General features: G+C 42.1%; 1 protein-coding gene across 1 annotated transcript in view; it reads right to left on the reverse strand.

Annotated features, from left to right (window-relative positions):
- Window positions 1-20,516, reverse strand: part of LOC141116633 (uncharacterized) — a 130,142-nt gene that overhangs the window by 102,409 nt on the left and 7,217 nt on the right. Inside the window, exons 3-6 of the mRNA XM_073609024.1 lie at window positions 17,083-17,331; window positions 14,557-14,802; window positions 8,558-8,791; window positions 4,647-4,901 (exon numbers count right to left, since the gene is read on the reverse strand). Of these exons, the coding sequence (XP_073465125.1) occupies window positions 4,647-4,901; window positions 8,558-8,791; window positions 14,557-14,802; window positions 17,083-17,331 (984 nt within the window). The remainder of the gene's footprint in view (window positions 1-4,646; window positions 4,902-8,557; window positions 8,792-14,556; window positions 14,803-17,082; window positions 17,332-20,516) is intronic.

Below are 20,516 nucleotides of genomic sequence, written 5' to 3' on the forward strand. Positions count from 1 at the left end.
AATACAGTTGGCACTACAACTGCTCGACCATAACCTAGGAGACAGCCCAAAAGAAAGGCAAGCAATAAATATAATGCAAGATTTCATCAATAATTTTTTTATTGTCAAAAATTATATATCCTGGCCCATTGCAATGGCCCCCCTACCCATAAAATAATTAACATATTGCTGTCTAACTTGACGGGCACTTTGGGGGGCCAAGCCAGTACGGACAGTATCCAGGCCTGTAAGGTTGGCTTCTATTTGTCCGGCCTCAGGCCCAACTGTGCCTATATAATTTGGAGAATGCTTATTTAAAAAGTTGTGCAGAATGCAGCACGATAAAATGATAAAATTAAGTTTGTATTCCGCCAAATTAATGGCTGTTTGAAACAGGCGGAACCGGCTGGCCAGAATTCCAAACGCATTCTCAACCACTCTTCTAGCTCTGGCCAGCCGGTAATTAAAAACCCTCCTCTCCGGGGTGAGGGTTCTTTGGGGGAATGGCCTCATGAGGTGCTTGCTGAGAGCGAAGGCTTCATCGGCAATGAAGACAAAGGGGAGTCCTTCCACGTTATCCTCATCAGGTGGCAATCCCAGGCCACCACTCTGGAGACGCTGGCAGAACTCCGTCTGGGCAAATACTCCTCCATCCGACATCCGGCCATTCTTCCCCACGTCCACATATAAAAAATCATAGTGTGCCGACACCACCGCCATTAAAACAATACTGTGGAACCCCTTATAATTAAAATAATATGACCCCGAATGGGGTGGTGGCACAATGTGGACATGTTTCCCATCTATAGCCCCTCCACAATTGGGAAAGTCCCAACGGCTGGCAAAATGGGATGCCACAGTCTGCCATTCCTGTGGCGTTGAAGGAAACTGGGAAATCAAACAAGAAAACCAAAATCAATTAATTTGGAAGCTAACATTGCAAGAAAATTAGACAATTAAAAACATTATTCCCCAGCATCAGTATAACATTCAATAATTTAATTGTTCTGGAATAACTAATATGGAAAGGCACACTTATCAGATTGCTCACCCCCTCTGATGGAACATTGATTACATTTTAGGGGGTTGTGAAATCCCTAAAAAAAATTACTTTTAGGACACGCAGGAATTTAGGGACTAAAAAGGCTACAAGACTGCAGTTGTCGCACTCTGCAGGTGCAGTTGCTAACCAGCTTACAGTAAATGAGGTAATGTAAAAAGGCATTCATGTTGCAAGGAGTACACAATCACATGCAAGGGCAATTAATGAAAACACTTTGAGGCTTGCATATGATTTGATGATGGAAATCAGCAGAGCTTCTGCTCATTTACTAAAGCACTGGAACAAATGCACTTGTAGAGTGCACATGCATTTTGCAAAGTGCAACATATATTTGCTTTAGACAAATCAACACCACAGAACATTCCAGCAAATTTTAACGAGGGTGGGGGTGGGGGGGTTGTGAAATCTAGATAATTGCTCATTAGCAGCACACTATTTGGAGTGAGTTTAGGTGGGGGGGGGGTGGGGGGGTTGTGAAATCTAGATAATTGCTCATTAGCAGCACACTATTTGGAGTGAGTTTAGGTGGGGGGGGTGGGGGGGTTGTGAAATCTAGATAATTGCTCATTAGCAGCACACTATTTGGAGTGAGTTTAGGTGGGGGGGGTGGGGGGGTTGTGAAATCTAGATAATTGCTCATTAGCAGCACACTAAATACACTCAAACAAAATACATTCCAAATGAGTAGACTAGGTGGATATGTTCCCATCACTTCATGCTGGGAAGGTTATTGAAGGAAAATATACATGCATGACAAAAAATAACAGTAAAAAATTCCAGCATGTGTGAGGATAAAAAGGGGACATTCACACTATATTGCAATGATGGTAAGTAGTGTTTGAAGCAAGAAATACATCACATTATCAAAGATTACATAAAAGAACATGTGATGCTAATAAAAGAAAAATATCTTACCTTAATATAGTCCTTCTGCAGGACCTGTATGATGGCAGAACAGGTCTCTGGGATAATGATCCCCAGAGCCTGGGGGGAGATGCCTGTCGAGAACTTAAGGTCCTGCAGGCTTCTCCCTGTGGCCAAATACCGCAAGGTAGCGACCAGCCTCTGCTCCGGAGTGATGGCTTGCCTCATGCAGGTATCCTGCCTGCTGATATAGGGGGTCAGCAAAGCCAACAAATGGTCAAAAACGGGGTCCGTCATCCGGAGAAAGTTCCTGAAATCCTCAGGATTATTCTCACGGATCTCACGGAGCAAAGGCATGTGACAGAACTGGTCACGCTGAAGCAACCAATTCTTGGTCCATGAACTCCTCCTCGCCCTGTTCATGGACTGGTCTTGGGCTGAAGAATAAACTACAGCACCAAGCACATACAATGCACGAGCTCTACGACGAGTACGTACAGGTAACATGGCTTCAAAACGGTCGGCTGGTCAGAACGCACTAAACAGAACGCACTGAAGAACAGCAAGGCCTGTGAAGAACGACCTGAAAATCAGGAACGAGCGGCCAATAAAACAAAGATTTCTCAATGCCAACTGACCAAACGCACTGAAAAGCAGATACAAACCTCACAAGCACAGACTGAACAACAGTTAAAACGAACTGAAAAATACGAGTCTCACAAGCGCGAATCGTCTCTCACCAAACTTCTACTAACACGAGATAAACACGAGATTAGCAGAAGGAGCCCAAAGGGTGTCGTACGGGCTATTGAACTTCCGTTTTATAGTCTCGTCGGACTTGGTGTACGTCACCGCGTACTAGGCTGTCGTACTTTTGTGTGGTCGTGTGTGTGCAAGTCCGTTCGTAAGAAAGTCTGCCGCAAGTCCGCCGAAGGTACGTCGGAAGTCTGTCGGACAGGCTGTCGGACTTTTGTAGACGAAAAGTCCGACCGTGTGTACGCGGCATAAAACTCAAACTTCTCAACTGAACAAACACTCAACTTCCTAAACAAGGCACTACTACAAACAGCAGACTTAGTGGCGCCAAAACGCAGAACACTCATCCGCAAAAAAAACTCCAGATGGTTTAATGACACCCTCACACTACTGAAACAAGAACGTAGAAGAGCTGAAAGGGCATGGAGAAGAAATACTACCAAGGAAAACCATACAAAATACAAAGTACTCACTGTGAAATACCACAAAGCAATCTTCCAAGCCAAAAAAGAACATTTTTCAAACACAATCTCAACTGCTTTAAACCGACCGCGGGAACTATTCAAAATAGTCGCCCAATCAATGAACCCTACCTGCTTAGAGCCCCCAGCAAACGATACGCAAGAATTCTGTAATGAGCTATCAAAGTTCTTCATCGACAAAATCGACAATATTCGGAAATCAATTCACCACAAAAAAACAACTCACCCAAAGCAAGAATAGGATATCGACACGAACATCACAAAACCACCAGATCTCTCTTTAACACCAATCTCCACTGACACGACTAGAAACATCATGAGAAGTCTTCGAGACAGCACATCTCCAAATGACATAATCCCCACAAAACTCCTGAAAGAGTGTTCCGACATTCTGGCCCCTACTATAACACCTCATAAATCAATCATTCAAAGACGGGATTGTGCCAACCACTCTCAAGGAAGGTATCATCAAACCCCTACTAAAGAAACCCAATCTCGAACCTAAGGACCCCAACTACCGCAGACCAATAACAAGCTTCAACACCATCTCCAAGATTATGGAGAAAGCGGTAGTACAACAGCTACAGCGCCACCTGGACACACACCAACTCCTGGATCCTGAAGTGGCGGCCATAGATAGAGTCACGCTATGCATGAATCTATCTATTTGTGATAGAGGGGTGCCTGGAGAGAGGGGGCGGCGCCCATGCGCCCCTATGGACGCACCGCCACTGATATAAACACATACACATACATACACATATACATAGATGCACACACACATGCACATACACACACACATACATACATGCACATACATATAAACACACATACAGTAGATAAAAAACGGCAGACCTTTACCTTAGCTCTTCCTGCCGGGTACTGCACTGTAGGGGGAGACAAAGAGCACAGCACTGTGCTTTCACTTTCTTTGTAATCAATGTGACCAGCTCCCTGCAAAGTGCCGAATACAGTTCGGCTTAGGATCGGGGAGCTTGACTGCGCTCCTCCTATCAAAGTACTGTATACAGGGGGCCCTCAAGGGCCCCCTGCAGCAAGGGGCCCGGTCGCCATGGCAACCTCAGCGACCCCTATAATTCCGCCACTGGGCTTTTGTCTATAAAGCTGACCTCCAGCCTTTCTTTCAGTTGTGCACAGTTGTACCGGCTCCTCTCCTGGACTGAAATTACTTACTAAGATTTCACTGCAAGCTGTGAGCTTCTCACAATGTGCATTAGAAGCTGCAGAAAGTCAGATAAAGCATGCCCCACTTACTGGATTTAGGACGCCCAGCATCATCTAATTCTTTCCAACCCAGTCTGACTGTCCCGGGCCCACCTATTTCATTCATTGGATTTCTCATCTTTCAATCATTGAGCTCAAGATTATATGTGAGAGTCTGGTAGGTGGTAGATCCTACTTATTCTGCCAATATGTTGAAACAATTGTTAGGTATGCTCACACCAGACACTTCCATGGTACTCACTGTGATGAACACTTACCTCTGATGTGTAAGGACACTTCATCTGTGTAAGTTACATATTCTTCCCAGGATAATGTTCTTGTACATCTGTATCTTCCAACTTGTTGGTTTCTTGGAATAGTAACTGTAGCAAGATCATTGGTTGAAGGCTGTATGATATCACCATCTTTGTAGAATGTTGTATTGATGACCCCATACCCAGGACGGCTGTGACATCTTAGCACCATATCACTATTCCGATACACAAGTGGAGGTGCCTGCAGGATTACCGGACCTGCAATACAAAACTATCATCAGACCATCTTTAATACAGACAGGATGATTCTGTGAAAGTGAGCAAAGAGCATGTATAGGATGTGAAGTAACTTAAGCAGCCAATAAGATTTCAGATTACTGCAGTTGGCTGTGTTAGGAGATGCTCTTTGATTGGTTGCCATGAGTGATTGCATTGCCTTAATGAATAAGCCCCCTAATCTGCAGTCTTTTACACAGCATGCTGGTCAGTACTACAAACGTCCCCAGATAGGTTTTTCCTAGAGATACTGACTCTTGTACTCTTAATTGCTTTAAAAGCATGTAGGATTACTTCTTATTTGCATGTACACATTTCTTTGTGCATGGAACAAACTTCTGGCTATACATACTCTTTAAGACTAATTTAAGTCTAATCTATGTTTGAATGCATTGAAAGGGTCATGTAGGGTGAGCACATGTATGTAAACATCATTGGCGCCACACATGTATGGTATTGTCGGGAACTCCAGAATGGCACGTTAATGGTAATTAAATTATTTAATTTCCCTTATTTCCATAAAAAGGCCCACCAAAATCCTCAGCAACTGGCCCATCATGCTCTTAATCCGGCACTGAAAGAAGGGAAGAGAGAGGAGGGTACCCAGAACCGGGGACACAAATTAAAATGTAGGGTGGCCATGGACAAGAAAAGAAAAGTAAATTAAGAAAAAGGGATAGGAACAGTGGCGGCCCATCCATTAGGGGCACCTGAGCTTCGCCTCCTCTATTCATGGCCAACACCCCCATGCTCTATCCATGGACACGATTTTGACAGAACACCGCCACCCCCTATTCATGCACCTGGCCCCTTTCAGGACGCCGGGCGCATGAATTACAGCGTGTTTTTTGAATCACCTGATTAGAGCCAGAGGCTCTAATAGGCTTCAAAATAGGTTGAGCTTGTGGTGCAGAGTATTGCGCCAGGAGCCCATCCAGGAGTTACAACAGCGAATAAATATTCACTATTGAAACAATGATCCTCAATCCGGCCAATCAGAAGCAGGTCTGAGGCCCGTTTACCGATTGGCCGAAAAGAGAAAAGTCCTAATTGGCCACTGAGGAGGAGGGAGAATGGGGAGCAGGTGTGTTAAATTTGGTGTTATCGCTCTGACTCTCTCATACTGGTCACTGGAAGTTCAAAATGGCACCTCATGGCAAATAACTCTCTGAGGCTCTGAAAAAAAAGAATCTACATAAAGATAGCCTAGGCTATAAGAAGATTGCCAAGACCTTGAAACTGAGCTGCAGCACGGTGGCCAAGACCATACAGCGGTATAACAGGACAGGTTCTACTCAGAACAGGCCTCGCCTTGGCGACCAAACAAGTTGAGTGCACGTGCTCAGCATCATATCCAGATGTTGTCTTTGGGAAATAGACGTATGAGTGCTGCCAGCATTGCTGCAGAGGTTGAAGGGGTGGGGGGTCAGCCTGTCAGTGCTCAGACCATGCGCTGTACACTGCATCAAATTGGTCTGCATGGCTGTCATCCCAGAAGGAAGCCTCTTCTAAAGATGATGCACAAGAAGCCTGCAAACAGTTTCCTGAAGACAAGCAGACTAAGGACATGGATTACAGGAACCATGTCCTGTGGTCTGATGAGACCAAGATAAACTTATTTGGTTCAGATGGTGTCAAGCGTGTGTGGCAGCAATCAGGTGAGGAGTACAAAGACAAGTGTGTCTTGCCTACAGTCAAGCATGGTGGTGGGAGTGTCATGGTCTGGGGCTGCATGAGTGCTGCCAGCACTGGGGAGCTACAGTTCATTGAGGGAACCATGAATGCCAACATGTACTGTGACATACTGAAGCAGAGCATGATCCCCTCCCTTCGGAGACTGGGCCGCAGGGCAGTATTCCAACATGATAACGACCCCAAACACACCTCCAAGACGACCACTGCCTTGCTAAAGAAGCCGAATGTAAAGGTGTTACATAGTTACATAGTTACATAGTAGGTGAGGTTGAAAAAAGACACAAGTCCATCAAGTCCAACCTATGTGTGTGATTATGTGTCAGTATTACATTACATATCCCTGTATATTGCGGTCATTCAGGTGATTATCTAATAGTTTCTTGAAGCTATCAATGCTCCCCGCTGAGACCACCGCCTGTGGAAGGGAATTCCACATCCTTGCCGCTCTTACAGTAAAGAACCCTCTACGTAGTTTAAGGTTAAACCTCTTTTCTTCTAATTGTAATGAGTGGCCACGAGTCTTATTAAACTCTCTTCTGCAAAAAAGTTTTATCCCTATTGTGAGGTCACCAGTACAGTATTTGTAAATTGAAATCATATCCCCTCTCAAGCGTCTCTTCTCCAGAGAGAATAAGTTCAGTGCTCGCAACTGGACTGGCCAAGCATGTCTCCAGACCTAAACCCTATTAAGCATCTGTGGGGCATTCTCAAACGAAAGGTGGAGGAGCGCAAGGTCTCTAACATCCACCAGCTCTGTGATGTCGTCATGGAGGAGTGGAAGAGGACTCCAGTGACAACCTGTGAAGCTCTGGTGAACTCCATGCCCAGGAGGGTTAAGACAGTACTGGAAAATAATGGTGACCATGCAAAATATTGACACTTTGGGCCCAATTTGGACATTTTCACTTAGGGGTGTACTCACATTTGTTGCCAGCGGTTTAGACATTAATGGCTGTGTGTTGAGGTATTTTGAGGGGACAACAAATTTACACTGTTATACAAGCTGTACACTCACTACTTTACATTGTAGACAAGTGTCATTTCTTCAGTGTTGTCATATGAAAAGATATCATAAAATATTTACAAAAATGTGAGGGATGTACTTCCTTTTGTGAGATACTGTTCCTACTGACTACTGATGTTTTATAGAACAGAACAGGTGAGTGGAGGGGTGACTTGGAGTCAGTAGGGATAGTAGTGTGGGTGACAGGAACATTGTAGTTGACAAGAGAATCAGACCAGGGGCTCTATGAGGAATGAAAAAGATCTGTACAAGTAAAATATACATTGTCTACCTCAAATATGTGATAAGCACTGAGGTTAGAGCGGCCATACACGGTACGATAAAACTGAATAACTGATCTCCGATTCTACAAAACAATTAAATAGGACATGGATAGAGTGAGACAAAATGCAGAGCAATGAGCAACAGGTTTCAATAGACCCAAGGTGAGTGGTTGCGGCAGAAGAAAAAAATAGTTTCTACTGCAATTTTTCATGCTTTCACATGTACATCGATCATAAGTTATTCACAAGGGGGATAAAAAGCCATTGATTGGCCCTGTATAAGCAATTTTTATTTCCCACCACAACCTGTTGACTTGGGTCGAACAACGCTGTCACTTCCTGTCACTCGTCATTCGGCCATGTCAACTTTGTCTTGCTCAATCGATGTCCAATTTATTGTTTTGTGGAATCAAACGTTTGTTTTATGCACAGCATATGTCCACCACTAGTGTGCCTCTGTCCGCTTGTAGCACTGTAACTTTGTGCAGAGATAGAACACAGTTGCCAGACTTAGTGATAAATAAATAAAAGTTATTTAAGGTTTTAAGAAGTTATACCAATAGTGTGTCTAAAAATGTAACACTACTGTCCTGGACACAGTTTTATATTGATAGCTCTTCTTTTAATAAATAGAAATTAGTAAGTAATCAACTCACCATCACTGACATCCAGCCTGAATTTGGCACTATTACTGCTTCTTGTCCGGCAATCGTAGACCCCGCTGTGTCCAACCTGGGCAGATGTGATCGTATAGATCCGTCCTTCTGCCACTTTCTCATAATCTTTATACCAGTAATATGTTTCACCCAATCCTCCATTGAATGTCATCTTTATATTCTCTCCTGTAAGTAATTTGTTGTACTCTGGTGTGAAGATCACAGAATCACCCTCTAAAAGACATGACACAGGAACATATAGAAGAAAATAATGACAATACATTACATAATTCTGTTTACAGGCATCATAGGAAACATAAATCTATGTAGAAACTTAATGATTCATAATCAGAATATTTAAAGAATCGTGTAAAGTACAAACAGAAAATAACAGCATTAAAATCACGATAATCTGCATCAAAGAATTTATTTAAACTGTCATTATTTATTCTCAAATACAGGCAACAAACATTCAATCATTACACAATGCCAGTAATAATAATAAAAGTGACACATTTTAGTTTGTAGTGCACAACATTATATTGGTGATCGGTGTCCCCCACCAGTGCTTAGCATAGTGCCCCACTTTATATTCATTGTCAGTGGTTTGGTTACCTCCTTCTAACTGGTGATCATCTCAGGGTCTCACTTCTAGTTGACGTTCTAGAATACATTATATCTATAATAAAGAGGTAGAATTAAGTACCATATTTATGCATAAGGACCATAAGCAACTACACTATATTACCAAAACTATTGGGACGCCTGCCATCACACACACGTGAATTTTAATGGCATCCCAGTCTTAGCCCGTAGGGTTCAATATTGAGTTGCCCCCCACCCTTTGCAGCTATAACAGCTTCAACTCTTCTGGGAAGGCTGTCCACAAGGTTTAGGAGTGTGTCTATGGGAATGTATGACCATTCTTTCAGAAGCACATTTGTGAGGTCAGGCACTGATGTTGAACGAGAAGGCCTGGCTCACAGTTTTCGCTATAATTCATCCCAAAAGTGTTCTATCGGGTTCAGGTCAGGACTCTGTGCAGGCCAGTCAAGTTCCTCCACCCCAAGCTCGCTCATCCATGTCTTTATGGACCTTGCTTTGTACACTGGTGCGCAGTCATGTTGAAACAGGAAGGGGCCATCCCCAAACTGTTCCCACAAAGTTGGGAGCATGAAAATGTCCAAAATGTCTTGGTATGCTGACACCTTAAGAGTTCCCTTCACTGGAACTAAGGGGCCAACCCCAACCCCTGAAAAACAACCCCACACCATAATCCCCCCCTCCACCAAATGATTTGGACCAGTGCACAAAGTAAGGTCCATAAAGACATGGATGAGCGAGTTTGGGGTGGAGGAACTTGACTGGCCTGCACAGAGTCCTGACCTCAACCCGATAGAACACCTTTAGGATGAATTAGAGTGGAGACTGTGAGCCAGGCCTTCTCATCCACATCAGTGCCTGACCTCACAAATGCGCTTCTGGAAAAATGGTCAAACATTCCCATAGACACACTCCTAAATCTTGTGGACAACCTTCCCAGAGGAGTTGCAGCTGTTATAGCTGCAAAGGGTGGGCCAACTCAATATTGAACCCTATGGACGAAGACTGGGGTGCCATTAAAGTTCATGTGCATGTAAAGGCAGATGTCTCAATACTTTTGGTAATATAGTGTATCTACACATATACAGTATATTTATACATTACATATTGATCCTATATATTTGCATTGTGTTGTATAATGAGCCGCTGCTCATTATATAAGGGTGTATCTAAAAAGTATATGGATATATAAAATGTATGGATATATTCAGCTATTCAGATATAGGGTCAGTATGTAATGTATAAACATACACTATATATATATATATATATATATATATATATATATATATATATATATATATATATATATATATATATATATATATATATATATATATATATATATATATACTTGCTTGTGCAATAATATGGTACTTAGTTATACCTCTTTATTATAGATATAACGTATTCTGCAAATATTTACCCCTGAGAAAGAACGGTGGGTGTTTCTGTCTTTCCATGTTTTGTCAGATAGAATAAATGCAGTTTTTTTGATGCAACCTGTAGAATTTGTGTATATGTAGCCACACATTTTGCTTTTATTCTGTATTTAACCGCTTTGCCGACCGCCTCACACAGATATACTTAGGCAGAATGGCACATACAGGCAGAATCACGTACCTGTACATTGCCCTTTAAGAGGCGGCCTGCGTGCGCGCGGCAAGCTCCGTGAGTCGGGTTGTGGGTCCCGCGGACTCAATGTCCGCGGGGATACCCGCGATCGTCTCACGGAGAGGAAGAACGGGGAGATGCTGATGTAAACAAGCATCTCTCCTTTCTGTCTAGTGACAGGACACTGATCTCTGCTCCCTGTGATCGGGAGCAGAGATTAGTGTAGTGTAACACACAGCCCCTCCCCCACAGTTAGAAACACTCCCCAGGACACACTTAACCCCTACACTGCCACCTAGTGGGTAACCCCTTCACTGCCAGTGTCATTTACACAGGAATCAATGCATTTGTATAGCACTGATTGCTGTATAAATGACAATGGTCCCAAAAATGTGTTAAAAATGTCCGATGTGTCCGCCATAATGTTGCAGTCATGATAAAAAAAAAAAAATATTAATGAAAATGCAAAAAAAAATCCCCCATTTTGTAAATACTATAACTTTTGCGCAAACCAATCAATAAACGCTTATTGCAATTTTTTTACCAAAAATATGTAGAAGAATACGTATCGGCCTAAACTGAGAAAAAAAAATGTTTTTATATATATTTTTGGGGGATATTTATTATAGCAAAATGTAAAAAATAATGCTTTTTTTCAAAATTGTCACTCTTTTTTTGTTTATAGCGCAAAAAAGAAAAACCGCAAGGGTGATTAAATACCACCAAAAGAAAGCTCTATTTGTGGGGAAAAAAAGGACGTCAATTTTGTTTGGGAGCCACATCGCATGACCGCGCAATTGTCAGTTAAAGCGACACAGTGCCGAAACGCAAAAAGTGCTCTGGTCAGGAAGGGGGTAAATTCTTCCGGGGCTGAAGTGGTTAAACAAATAAAGTTGTTATATGTTTATTAAAAATCTCTTTATTCCATTCCCCTCACTGGTCCCATTGAGAGGGTTGGTCTATTGAATGGCAAATCACTAGCTGGTATATTGCCAGTGGTGCATGCTGGTTGGTCAGAATAGCGACCCCTTTTACCAGATGATCATCTTAGGGCCTTGGTTTTAGTTGGTGGTCAATATAGAGCCCCTTTGTAGTTGCCGGTCAAGATTGTAGTGTGCCATTTTTAGTTGTTTAGTGTAGTTTCCCTCATTTAGTTGGTGGCCAGTGTTTTGGTGCCCCTCTTACATTGGTGGTAAGTAGTTTTTATGCCCCCTTACATTGGTGGTCAGTGAATTTAATGCCCCTTTAGATTGGTGGCCAGTGTTTTGGTGCCCCCTTACATTGTTGATCAGTGGTTTTGGTGCCCCTTGCAGTAGTGGTCCATAGCTTTTGCTTTGGCGAGCAGTGTTTTTTTTTTGCTCCTTCTACATTAATGGTCAGTGGAACTTGTGCTTCCTTACATTATTGGTCAGTGTGTTTTCTGTCCCTTTAAACTGTTGGTCAGTGGGTGTGAAACAGTGATCTTGTTATAAATTTAGTTAAAGCTATTCTGGAGTTAGTCTGAGCTTTAGTATAGTTAGTCCAAAAATACAATTCCTGCCTCCTCACTTCTAATTGTTTTACTTTATTTTATCACTCTCATTAGCAATGTACCATCCCGTCTCCGTCAACTCTTCTCTACCTTCAACTCTCTACTTCTTCCTCCACCGCCTCCGTCCGCCAACTCACTCACTGCCCAGGAGATCGCCGATCACTTCAAACGGAAGATTGATACAATTCGCGAGGAGATCTCTACTGTTCAGATACCCTCCATGCTTTACACTTCATGCCCACAGGTACAATCATTACTTCCCTCTCTCAACCCCACCACTATAGACAAGGTTGCTAAACTACTTGTTAATGTCCACCTTACCACCTACCCTCTGGATCCTGTTCCCTCGCAAATGCTACGTTCACCCTCTGGCTCTATGCTGCACTCTCTAACCCACATCTTCAATCTCTCCCTCTCTTCTGGCATCTTCCCCAACTCTCTAAAACATGCACTTGCCAGACCCATACTTAAAAAGCCCTCACTGGACCCGTCCAATCTTAACAACCTATGCCCCATCTCCTTGCACCCCTTCTTATCCAAACTCCTTGAACGTCTGGTCTACAACCGACTGAGCGTCCACCTTGCTGATAATAGCCTTCTTGATCCCCTTCAGTCTCGATTTCGTCCTCAACACTCCACAGAAACTGCTCTCCTAAAACTAACAAACGATCTACTAACAGCCAAAACCAATCAACACTATTCTGTACTCCTACTCCTGGACCTCTCTGCTGCCTTTGATAAGGTTGACCACCCCCTCCTCCTCAAAAAACTCCACGCCTTTGGTCTCCGTGACTGTACTCTTCGCTGTTTCTCTTCCTACTTATCCAACCGCACCTTTAGCGTTTCTTACAACTCTACTTCCTCCACTCCTCTCCCTTTCTCTATTGGGGTCCCCCAAGGTTCTGTTCTTGAACCTCTCCTATTTTCAATCTACACCTCCTCCCTGGGTCAGCTGATAGCCTCCCATGACTTCCAATACCATCTCTACACTGATGACACCCAAATCTATTTCTCTACCCCTCAGCTCACTCCCTCTGTCTCCTCACGTATCACTAATTTACTATCAGATATATCAGTCTGGATGTCACACCACTTCCTCAAACTCAATCTATCCAAAACCGAACTTATAATTTTTCCTCCCCCATATGCCCCTTTCCTTTCCCCTGATCTCTCTGTCAAAATCGATGGCACAACTATAAGCCCATCCCCACATGCCAAGGTTCTAGGTGTAGTCCTGGACTCTGAACTCTCCTTTAAGCACCACGTCCAATCACTGTCCAAATCTTGCCGCCTCAACCTCCACAACATCTCCAAAATATGCCCCTTTCTAACCAATGACACAACAAAGCTCTTAATTCACTCGCTGGTCATCTCTCACCTCGACTACTGCAGCTCCCTTCTCATTGGCTTACCTCTACATAGTTTATCACTTCTTCAATCCATCATGAATGCTGCTGCCAGACTCAAGCACCTTAACAATCGCTCTGTGTCTGCTGTCCCTCTCTGTCAATACCTCCACTGGCTTCCGCTCACCCAACTAAATAAATTCAAAATACTAACAACTACTTACAAAGCTATCCACAATTTAGCCCCCAGCTACATCACTAGCCTAGTCTCTAAATACCAATCTACTCGTTCTCTTTGTTCCTCTCAAGACCTCCTGCTCTCTAGCTCCCTTGTCACCTCCTCCCATGCTCACCTCCAGGACTTTTCCAAAGCCTCTCCAATCCTATGGAATACCCTACCCCAATCTGTCCGCTTATCTCCTACTATATTAGCTTTTAGACGATCCCTGAAAACCCTTCTCTTCAGAGAAGCCTACCCTACCCACACCTAACAACTGTATTTTCTCCATCAGCTCATCCCCCACAGTTATTACCTTTTGTTCCACTTGACCCTCCCTTCTAGATGTAAGCTCTAATGAGCAGGACCCTCTGATCCCTCCTGTATTGATTTGTATTGTAAGTGTACTGTCTGCCCTCATGTTGTAAACGCTGTGCAAACTGTTGGCGCTATATAAATCTTTGCCGACTTCATCCAGGCATGCTTACAGTGTACAGGGGCACAATGTGCTATAATCAAACACGATTTATTGTCAGCACTGATCATGGTAGAGAATTTACACAAAACCCTGTGTGTTGACTTTCATAAGCCGGTTCATAAAGATCATTTTTCTTGTTTGTAGGTAGATCATTTTCATTTCTTTTTAACACTTTAGGAAAGAGATATGAATAAATAGAACAATATTTACCTGTGTAGGTTATACTGGTATCATCAGAACTAGAAGTCTTATAGAAAGTTCTCAGGAATTGTTTGGAACATCTGTAGGTAGATGTCAAGTCTGTAGATTTTATAGGAAGTAGATCAGAGTCGTTGTTCTGGATCATCTGATTGTTCTTGTAAAATATTGTCTGATTTGCAGGGTATGGTGAGTAACATCGAAGAGACACATCATCACCTTCATATATATAGATTGGAGCCTGAAGGATGACCTCACCTGAAGCATAGCATGACATCTGTTATATCTATTATGCCACAAAAGCAACATCAGACTAACACCAGGGAATTAATATGGTTTTGTAAAGGGGAGAATACAGGATTCAAGGTTCCATAATCATTTTAGCTCCTTTAGCATTTCCTAGTATTGCATGCTACAAGCACAACAGATTTACTTTTATAAGCTTAAAGCTGAACTCTGGTCAGTCAGCCATTAAATGCAATTAGGTGTAAAAAGTTCATTATAGGAAACATTTCAACAAATAGAATTTTAGAATTTTCATTTCTAATTTGTTTATTTAAATTTGTTGTAAGAAAATAATAAACATTATTGATGTGCACAGTAAGAGATACATTGAAACTTGTGTGTATTAATCAGACATTTTTTACCATAGAAACAAACAAAAGAGCGCCATACCAAAACCAAACAAAAAAGTCCAAGTTAATTGTAATTGTTTGGAAAAAAAATCATATAAACTTTTTTACAATTACAATTATCTTGGGTGCTTTTATCCAGTTTTGAAAGGATTTCTGAGTGTTCTATAGTATACTAGAGAACTGTTTTTAATTCAGCATATTCTACAAGATTTTCCTTTTCAATGGATGTTGTCATGGGTTACCACATTCTGACGATCACCATTTTCATTATAAATAGGTATATCCTAAATTAATTTATTTAAAGTAAACAGAAAAAGCTCAGCAATAAACCAACTTTTAAAATTTGCCTCCCCAATGTTCCAAATTGCCCTGCATACATTTTATCATAAATCACAATGTAACTTTTTTCATGTATTTCTATGTGTTCACATGACAGCAAAGCTCAGACTTTTCAGTATAAATGTTGTGGGACAACAGGGCTGAATCGCATAGAACAGTCGTCTCCAATTTTTCCATTTGCTTGCCTTAGTCTGTCCTTTTGAGGCACTATTTTTCTCATTGACACAAATGATGGGCTGTAATTCCTCCCAATGACACCAACAGTGGGGCATAATTCTACCCATTGACACCAATGATGGAGCACTATTCTTTCCACTGATACCAAAGATGTGGCACTACTTCTCCTGCAGATACCAATGATGGAGCTCTATTCCTCCCACTGACACCAATGATGGGGCACTGTTCCATTCACTAATACCAACAATGGGGTATTATTCCTCTAACTGATATCAATAATGGGCACTGTTCCTCCTACTGACACCATTGATGGGGTACTTTTCCTCCCAGTAATACCAATGATGGGGTACTTTTCCTCCCTGTAATATCATTGAAGGGGCAATATTCCTCCCACTGATATTAAGAGGGGGCACTATTCTTTCTATTGACATCAAAGATAGGGCATAATGCCTTCCACTGACACCAACGATGAGACACTATTCCTTCCACTGTTACTAGTGAATGGACACTGTTCCTCTCAATGACACCAATGATGGGACACTATTTCTACCTCTGACACCTATGATGGGGCACTATTCCTTCCACTAATATCAATGATGGGGCACTATTCCTTCCACTAATATCAATGATGGGGCACTATTCCTCCCACTAATATCAGTGATGGGGCACTATTACTCCCACTAATACCAATGATGAGGAACTATTACTCCTCCTGCTGACCACAAGTAAAACAATTTTACACCCACTACCACCAAGCCTGAGACATTGTTTACTCCCACTGACACTATGACATTTTCTACTCCCAGTGGCCACAATCCAGGCCCGAAAAGTCTGAAGGACAGTAGACAGTAAACTGGCCTTCTGTTTAGAAAGTTTGGCGTCCCTTTACATAGAGCATTCAAATTGGGTCAATCAAGAATGTTAGCTTGGGTTAATGTGAACATTCTGATCCAATACCTTTTGTACTTTCAAACGTTGCCATCAGGGGCGGCCCATCCATTAGGGGCACCAGTGCACCGCCCCCTCTCTCCAGGCCATCCCCCTATATGCAATTGATAGATTAATGCATAACATGAATCTATCCATGGCCGTTGTGGCCACCCCCTAATAATGCGTCCGGCCCCTTTCAGGGCACGGGACACATGAATTACAGCGGCCAAAGTTTTTTTTTGAAGCGCCTGATTAGAGCCAGAGGCCAGATTTGGGGGTGGCATACTGTTTGCCGCCGCCAGAATTTTTTTCCACCGGCCGCCACTGACTACCATTATATACGATACGTATCCAACCTCAGATCAACTCCTAAAACACATAATGGAACACTGAGGGCTCTTTAGTGATACGAATTTGAGGATAGGAAGTATAGAATTTTCACTTTGGACAAACTCACTTGTGGTAACATTCAGTGTGACAATCTCACTTCTCTCTCCAGCACTGTTCTGGCACTGATAATCTCCACTGTGTCTTATCTCAGTCATTGAAATGACATAATCCTTTCCTGTGTATATTAGGATATTCTCATGGTACCAGGAACATCCTGATTCATCAGACTCCACATCACAGGTCATCTTTATCTTCTCTCCTGTGAGGATCTTATTATAGTTTGGAATGACTGTCATCACAGGCCTCTTTGCATATCCTACAAGACAATTTACATTAGTGCACTAGAAAATGTGTACCTGTCTGTACATAAAGGTAGTTAAAGTATGTGTACACATTTTACATCTTGGATAGTACTAACAAGTTGAATAGGTTGAACGGGATTCAGTTCCAACTTAAAGTGGTTGTATAGTGTTTTTTTTAACTTTTACCTACAGGTAAGCCTATAATAAGGCTTACCTGTAGGTAAAAAAAATATCTCCTAAACCTTTATGGTTTAGGAGATATTCCCCTTGCTATGCGCCGCTGACTGCAGCGGCGCATGCGCACAGGGGATTCTCGGCTGAAGGCCCGGCAACTGCCGGACCTTGCCGGGTAAGAAATCTCCCGTGCGCATGCTTCAGCCACTCACAGCGCTGGAACCGTGATACCCGGAGGACACACCGAGGCAACATGACAGCTCCCTCGGTGTGGACCAGGGTAGATACCGACGCCTCGTTCTAAGGTAAGTATTTCATAATGAGCTAGTATGCGGTGCATACTAGCTCATTATGCCTTTTGCTGTACAGGGAACAGGGGTTGTTGGTCGGCTAATTATCTGCAAATTGTGCCACATCCTAAAATAAGAATTTAAACAGAGACAGTTCCCCTAGTGGACTTTAAAGGCACATATGAAAAAATGTATAAGAGAATGTAGTAAGTAGACAATAACTTATTCATTACAAAAAGAATCTCATAAAAGCATCAAACATATAACACAAATAGAAAGGAATGCGATTTCATGTATCTATACATATATAGCTATTGATACCAATAAGCTTGCATCCAACGCGTTTCGGAGTTGTTTTAGCCTCCTTCTTCAGGGATGGTTGTAAGCTTTAACAAAGATTTCTATATAAGAAATAGTATATACAACATAGACATAGTAAGTATATGTATACATCAGACCATAAAAATATAGGTGCAATATTAAATTAATTTCGTTTACACTTACATTGGTATATATGTAGACTGGCTACGCATTCCAGAAAGGTTTAAAAACAACGGTGCTGACACTGACTGCCCATCAAGCGTGTTTCCCAATCGTGATATGTAGATATGCACATATCACGATTGGGAAACACGCTTGATGGGCAGTCAGTGTCAGCACCGTTGTTTTTAAACCTTTCTGGAATGCGTAGCCAGTCTACATATATACCAATGTAAGTGTAAACGAAATTAATTTAATATTGCACCTATATTTTTATGGTCTGATGTATACATATACTTACTATGTCTATGTTGTATATACTATTTCTTATATAGAAATCTTTGTTAAAGCTTACAACCATCCCTGAAGAAGGAGGCTAAAACAACTCCGAAACGCGTCGGGTGCAAGCTTATTGGCATCAATAGCTATATATGTATAGATACATGAAATCGCATTCCTTTCTATTTGTATTATATGTTTGATGCTTTTATGAGATTCTTTTTGTAATGAATAAATTATTGTCTACTTACTACATTCTCTTACACATTTTTTCATATGTGCCTTTAAAGTCCACTAGGGGAACTGTCTCTGTTTATTTGCTTTACAGGGGTAAAAAAAAATAAAAAAATTCAGCGGGTATACAACCGCTTTAAACAGGTATAATCACTAAAGGTAAACAAATTTAAATGAGAGTGAGGAATTTGACAAGAGATATGTTACTGAAGAGAAGAGTATGGAAAGCAGAACTGTTATGTTGATGCAGATGGTGGTGATGACAATGCCATCCTTCACCACCATCTGATGCTACAACTGCAGATATTTGTTAAATGTCTAATTTGAAGTCAAAGAGGCAGAGTCCTATTTAAAAAAAACTTGTCAGAAGACTGTCTATTTTGGAGTGGAGTGCAGTACTCGGTTTGCAGAATCAGCCTCCCCAGCGTTTGTTCTACTTTTAACAGTCTCCATTATGTGTTACCTTCCAAGATGTATAGAAACTATTTAAACACTTTTGTGCATATACAAATGTTTACAAGTTTATATACAGTATCTCACAAAAGTGAGTACATCCCTCACATTTTTGTAAATATTGTATTCTATCTTTTCATGTGACAACACTGAAGAAATGACACTTGTCTACAATGTAAAGTAGTGAGTGTACAGCTTGTATAACAGTGTAAATCTGCTGTCCCCTCAAAATAACTCAACACACAGCCATTAATGTCTAAACTGCTGGCAACAAAAGTGAGTACACCCCTAAGTGAAAATGTCTGAATTGGGCCCAAAGTGTCAATATTTTGTATGGCCACCATTATTTTCCAACACTGCCTTAACCCTCTTGGGCATGAAGTTCACCAGAGCTTCACAGGTTGCCCCTGGAGTTCTCTTCCACTCCTCAATGACGACATCACTGAGCTGGTGGATGTTAGAGACCTTGCGCTCCTCCACCTTCCGTTTGAGGATAACCCACAGATGCTCAATAGGGTTTAGGTCTGGAGACATGCTTGGCCAGTCTATCATCTTTACCCTCAGCTTCTTTGGCAAGGCAGTGGTCATCTTGGAGGTGTGTTTGGGGTCGTTATCATGTTGGAATACTGCCCTGCGGCCCAGTCTCCGAAGGGAGGAGATCATGCTTTGCTTCAGTATGTCACAGTACATGATGGTTCCCTCAATGAACTGTAGCTCCCCAGTGCCGGCAACAATAATGCAGCCCAAGACCATGACACTCCCACCACCATAAGAAAAGGGAAGTAGAATGTACACCGCTCCAAGGCTGTCTGCAAATAAAAGATCTCTTGATACTGCTGTGGAAACAAGACTGGGTGTCTGCCAAGGTCCGCAACCTGGGAAATCCATGCAACAAAGTTAAAAAGCTGCACATCCAGAGATGAGGAAAAATTTGTTGGTTTATTGTAGAATCAAAGGTTAAAAAACATGACAGACGAGGGATCCACACTGTTCAGCAGACGCGTTTCACACAAAGTGCTCAATCATTGCAATGATTAAGCACTTTGTGTGAAACGTGTCTGCTGAACAGTGTGGATCCCTCGTGTGTCATGTTTTTTAACCTTTGATTCTACAATAAACTAACACATTTTTCTTCATCTCTGGATGTGCCGGTTTTTCTCTTTGTTGCACTCCCACCACCATGCTTGACTGTAGGCAAGACACACTTGTCTTTGTACTCCTCATCTGGTTGACGCCACACACGCTTGACATGATCTGAACCAAATAAATATATCTTGATCTCATCAGAC

Source organism: Aquarana catesbeiana, linkage group LG13 (assembly GCF_042186555.1).
Source record: "Aquarana catesbeiana isolate 2022-GZ linkage group LG13, ASM4218655v1, whole genome shotgun sequence".
Classification (NCBI taxonomy): Eukaryota; Metazoa; Chordata; class Amphibia; order Anura; family Ranidae; genus Aquarana; species Aquarana catesbeiana.